General features: G+C 68.6%; 1 protein-coding gene across 1 annotated transcript in view; it reads right to left on the reverse strand.

The window, feature by feature from the left end:
* Window positions 1-425: 425 nt before the first annotated feature.
* The window catches only part of LOC141478896 (potassium voltage-gated channel subfamily A member 7-like), a gene marked incomplete at its 3' end in the record, with an annotated part of 9,197 nt that continues 4,622 nt past the window's right edge, over window positions 426-5,000 (reverse strand). The window contains exons 2-4 of the mRNA XM_074167841.1: window positions 4,630-5,000; window positions 1,175-1,484; window positions 426-472 (exon numbers count right to left, since the gene is read on the reverse strand). The exon at window positions 4,630-5,000 is cut by the window's right edge and continues 335 nt beyond it. Coding sequence (XP_074023942.1) covers window positions 426-472; window positions 1,175-1,484; window positions 4,630-5,000 — 728 coding nt within the window. The remainder of the gene's footprint in view (window positions 473-1,174; window positions 1,485-4,629) is intronic.

Genomic DNA, 5,000 nt, shown 5'->3' on the forward strand with positions numbered 1-5,000 from the left:
CCTGAACCCCCCCCCCCAAATACCTTAACAGCCCCCCCTAATCACCCTGCCCCCCCCCCGCAAATCACCCTGGACCCCCCCAAAATCACCCTGGACCCCCCCAAATTGCCCTGCCCCCCCCCCCCCGAAAATTGCCCTGAGACCCCCCAAATCGTTGCATCCCCCCCCCACCCCCAATGCCCCCCCCCCGGACCCCTTAATACCCCCCAGGGCCCCCCCAAATTCCCCTCCTACCCCCCCCGGGCCCCCCCAACCCCCCCCCCCCCCCGGGCTCCCTTAAACACCCTTAGCCCCCCCCCAAACCCCCTCAGAACCCCCCCGGGGCCCCCCCAAACTACCCAGGACCCTCATCAGACCCCCCCAAAAGCCCCTCAGGACCCCCCCGACCCCCCCAGGGCCCCCCCCGGGCCCCCCCCAAACCCCACCTGGGTGACCAAGGCCGTGCCCTCGGCGTAATTGGCCACAATTTCCACTGCGGGGGGGGGGAACACACAAAATGGGGGGGGGGGGTAAGAAATGGGGGACCCCAGAGACACCCCCCCCCCTCAACACAAGAAAATGGGGAGGGGGGGCCTTCATGGGGTGTCCCCGCTCCCTTTTGGGGGGTCCCAAGGGCCCCCCGGTGTCCCGGGAGTGAGTCCGGGGGGGGGCCTGGAGGGTCCCGGGGGGGTCCCCGTGCCCCGGTGGCGGGGCTGGGGGGCTCCTGAGGGGTCCAAGTGCCCCGGGGGGGTTCTGGTGCCCCGGGGCTGGGGCTGGGGGGGGTCCCGGTGGTCACTCAGGGGCTCCCGGGGGGGGGTCCCGGTGCCCCGGGGCTGTCTCCGGGGGGGTCCCGGTAATCACTCAGGGGCTGCCGGGGGGGGTCCCGGTGCCCCGGGGCTGTCTCCGGGGGGGTCCCGGTGGTCACTTAGGGGTTCCCGGTGTCCCGGGACTGGACCTGGGCGTCCCGAAGAGCTCCCGTTACCCCGGGACTGAGACCGGGGGGGGGGGATCTGGGAGCTCCCGGTGCCCCGGGGCCGGGTCTTGGGTCAGTCTGGGTGGTCCCGTGGGGGGGGGGGGTCCAAAGAGTCTCCCGGTGCCCCGGGGCCGGGGCTAAGGGGTACACGGGAGTCACCGAGGGGCTCGGGGAGGGGGGTGTGTGGGGTGGTGGTGGTCGGTTCCCGGTGCCCGGACACACCCTGGCCGCGGGAGCACTTGCGGTCGGTGACGCCGGTGAGCGGCCCCCGGCCCAGGACCACGGTCTCGCCGTCGGGCAGCGGCACCGGCCCGCCCGCCCCCCGCAGCTCGCACCGCATCGCTCCCCCGCCGCCGCTTCCGGTCGCCCAACGGCCGCTTCCGGTCTCCGAGCTGTCGCTTCCGGTCCTCCAGTCCCGCCCCTTCCGGCCTCTCTGCCCCGCCGCTTCCGGTGGGTGATGGCGCCTCCTGGCGGCCGAGAGAGGGGTCGGTCCTCCGGCGGGGCTGGGTCCTCTCGGGGAGACTGGGAGGGACTGGGGGTCAATGGGAGAGACTGGGAGGTGCTGGGGGGGCACTGGGAGGGACTGGGGGTCAATGGGAGAGACTGGGAGGGACTGGAAGAGGCTGGGGGGCACTGGGAGGTGCTGGGGGGACACTGGGAGGGACTGGAAGAGCCTGGGGGGCACTGGGAGGTGCTGGGGGGACACTGGGAGGGATGGGGAGAGGCTGAGGGGGCACTGGGAAGGACTGGGGGGGCACTGGGGGACATTGGGAGGGACTGGGAGGGGCTGGGGGGGCAACGGGAGAGACTGGGAGGGGCTGGGGGGCACTGGGAGGGACTGGAAGAGGCTGGGGTGACACTGGGAGGTGCTGGGGGGACACTGGGAGGGACTGGGAGAGGCTGGGGGGGCACTGGGAAGGACTGGGGGGGCACTGGGGGACATTGGGAGGGGCTGGGGGGGCAACGGGAGAGACTGGGAGGGACTGGAAGAGGCTGGGGGGACACTGGGAGGGACTGGGGTGCACTGGTAAGGACTGGGAGGGACTGGAAGAGGCTGGGGGCGCACTGGGGGACACTGGGAGGGTCTGGGAGGGACTGGGAGAAGCTGGGGAGGGACTGGGAGGTGCTGGGGGGACACTGGGAGGGACTGGGAGAAGCTGGGGAGGGACTGGGAGGTGCTGGGGGGGCACTGGGAGGGGCTGGGAGGGCAACGGGAGAGACTGGTTTGGACTGGAAGAGGCTGGGGGGACACTGGGAAGGACTGGGAGGGACTGGGATGAACTGGGAGAGGCTGGGGGGGCACTGGGAGAGACTGGGACGGGTTGGGAGGGACTGGGAGAGGCCGGGGAGGGACTGGGGAGAACCGGGAGGAGCTGGGGGTGGCACTGGGAGGGTCTAGGGAGGACTGAGAATGTCGGGGGGGGGCTCTGGGAGAGACTGGGGATGAACTGGGGTGGAACTGGGAAGGACTGGGAGGGCCTGGGGGACACTGAGGGGGACTGGGAGAGACTGGGGAGGGACTGGGGGGCACTGGGAGCGACTGGGAGGGTCGCGGGGGGGCACTGGGGGGCACTAAGAGGGACTGGTTTGGACTGGGAGGGGGCACTGGGGGGACTGGGAGAGGGGGGTGGGGATCACTCCTACCTCCCATCCCCCCCCCCGCCCCCCAGCTGCCCCTCCCCTCGCACGAGGACCCTTGTGACCCCCCCATCGTTGCACGAGGATCCCTGTGACCCCCCCATGCCTCATACGAGGGTCCCCGTGACCCCCTCCTTCCTCGCACGAGGACCCTCGTGACTCCCCCTTTCCTCGCACGACGGTCCATGTGACCCCATCCCCTCACACGAGGACCCTCATGACCCCCCCCATCATTGCACAAGGGTCCCCATGACCCCCCTGGTCCCTGTGACCCCCCCCCTTCCTTGCACGAGGGTCCCTGTGAGTCCCCCTCCTCGTGCAAGAGCCCCTATGACACCCCCCCCCCCCGCCCTCACACGAGGAACCCCTGGTGAACCCCCGGTGAACCCCCGTGAACCCCTGGCCTCGCACCAGGCTCCTTGTGACCCCCCCCCCTTGTGCCACCAACTGTCACCTTTTATTGGCCTGGGGGCCACCGTGAGCGCGTGTCACCGTGTGTCCCCGTGTCCCCCCCTCCCCATACACACACACACACACACACACTCGTGCGTCGCACGAGGGCCTGTGCGGGATCCGGTTCCCGGATGCCACCGCGGCCACCGTGAAACCCAAGACGGTCCCGGGGTGGGGGGTGGGGGAGGGGGGGGAACAAGGAGGGGGAGGGGGAAGGAGCGGGGGGAGGGTGCTGGCGTGAGCACGCGCTCGTGCGACACCCTGACTGGGGGAAGGGGGGGGGGGGGGGAAGAAGGCTCGGTGTGTGTCCTCGTGCACCCCCCGTGTGTCCTCGTGCACCCCCTCTGTGTTCCTCATGCACCCCCCGTGTGTCCTCGTGCACGCTCCTGTGTCCTCGTGTGTCCTCATTCACCCCTCGTGTGTCCTCGTGCACGCTCCTGTGTCCTCCTGTGTCCTCGTGCACCCTCGTGCGTCCTTCACGCATCCTTGTGCAGCCGTGGGCACGATCGCGTGTCCTCGTGCATCCTCGTGTGCTCTCACTTGTCCCTGCGCCCTCGTGCAGACCAGTTTGTCCAATCGTGCCCCCTCCTTTGTCCTCGTGCATCCTTTTGCACCCTTGTGCACGCTTGTTCATCCTTGTGCCCCCTCGTGCCCCCTTGTTAGTCCTCGTGCATCCTCGTGCTGCCTCGTTTGTCCTTGTGCATGTTTGTGAATGCTCATTTATCCTCGTGTCCCCTCCTTTGTCTTGTGTCCCCTGGTTTATCCTCGTGCACGTTCGTGTCTCCTCCTTTGTCCTTGTGCCCCCTCCTTTGTTCTTGTGCACCCTTGTGCGTGCTGATTTGCCCTCGTGCATCCCTGTGTGCACTCGTGCAGGCTCGTGTGCACTCCTTTATCCTCGTGCGTGCTTGTGCCCCCTCATTTGTCCTTGTGCACGCCCGTGCCCCCCCCAATTGTCCTCGTGCATGCTTGTGCCTCCCCCATTTGTCCTCGTGCGCCCTCGTGCCCCCCTCCGATTGTCCTCGTGCACACTTGTGCGCCCTCATTTATCCTCGTGCCCCCCCGTTTGTCCTTGTGCACGCTCGTGCACCCCCATTGATCCTCGTAGGCCCCCCCCCCGCTTGTCCTTGTGCGCACTCGTGCGCCCTCATTTGTCCTCGTGCACACTCGTGCCCCCCCGATTGTCCTCCTGCGCCCCCATTCGTCCTCGTGCGCCCCCCTATTTGTCCTCGTGCCCCCTCGTGCGCCCCCATTCGTCCTCGTGCGCCCCCTATTTGTCCTCGTGCCCCCTCGTGCGCCCCCATTTGTCCTCGTGCGCCCCCCATTTGTCCTCGTGCACGCTCGTGCGCCCTCGTGCGCCTTCTTTCATCCTCGTGCCCCCCCCCCCCGTAACACCACCACCACCCCAACCCACAGCCCCTCCCACCCCCAAATCACACCTGGGTGACCAACTTCCCCGGCGGCCACCCTTGCCCCCCCATCACCCCCCCGGCGTCCCCATCCACCACCCCCTCCCCACCCCCTCCCCCCATTTTAGGGGTGTCGGGGGGGGAAGGGGAAGGGTGAAGGGGGCAGGGGGGGGAGGGGGCGTATTCCCCCCCTTCTTCCCCCCGTAATTCCCGCCGGTAGAAGTAACTGAAGTTGGAAACGATGACGGGGACGGGGAGGGAGATGGTGAGGACCCCGGCGATGGCGCAGAGGGACCCCACCAGTTTCCCCCCGACGGTGACGGGGGCCATGTCCCCGTAACCCACCGTGGTCATGGTGACCACCGCCCACCAGAAAGCCTTAGGGATGGAGGTGAAGGAGGTGTGGGCGTCTTCGGCCTCGGCGAAGTAGACCGCGCTGGAGAAGAGGACAACTCCGATGAGGAGGAAGAAGATGAGGAGCCCCAGTTCCCTCATGCTGGCCCTCAAGGTTTGTCCCAAAATCTGCAATCCCGTAGAGTGACGGGATAATT

The sequence above is a fragment of the Numenius arquata genome, unplaced genomic scaffold (assembly GCF_964106895.1).
Source record: "Numenius arquata unplaced genomic scaffold, bNumArq3.hap1.1 HAP1_SCAFFOLD_1652, whole genome shotgun sequence".
NCBI lineage: Eukaryota > Metazoa > Chordata > Aves > Charadriiformes > Scolopacidae > Numenius > Numenius arquata.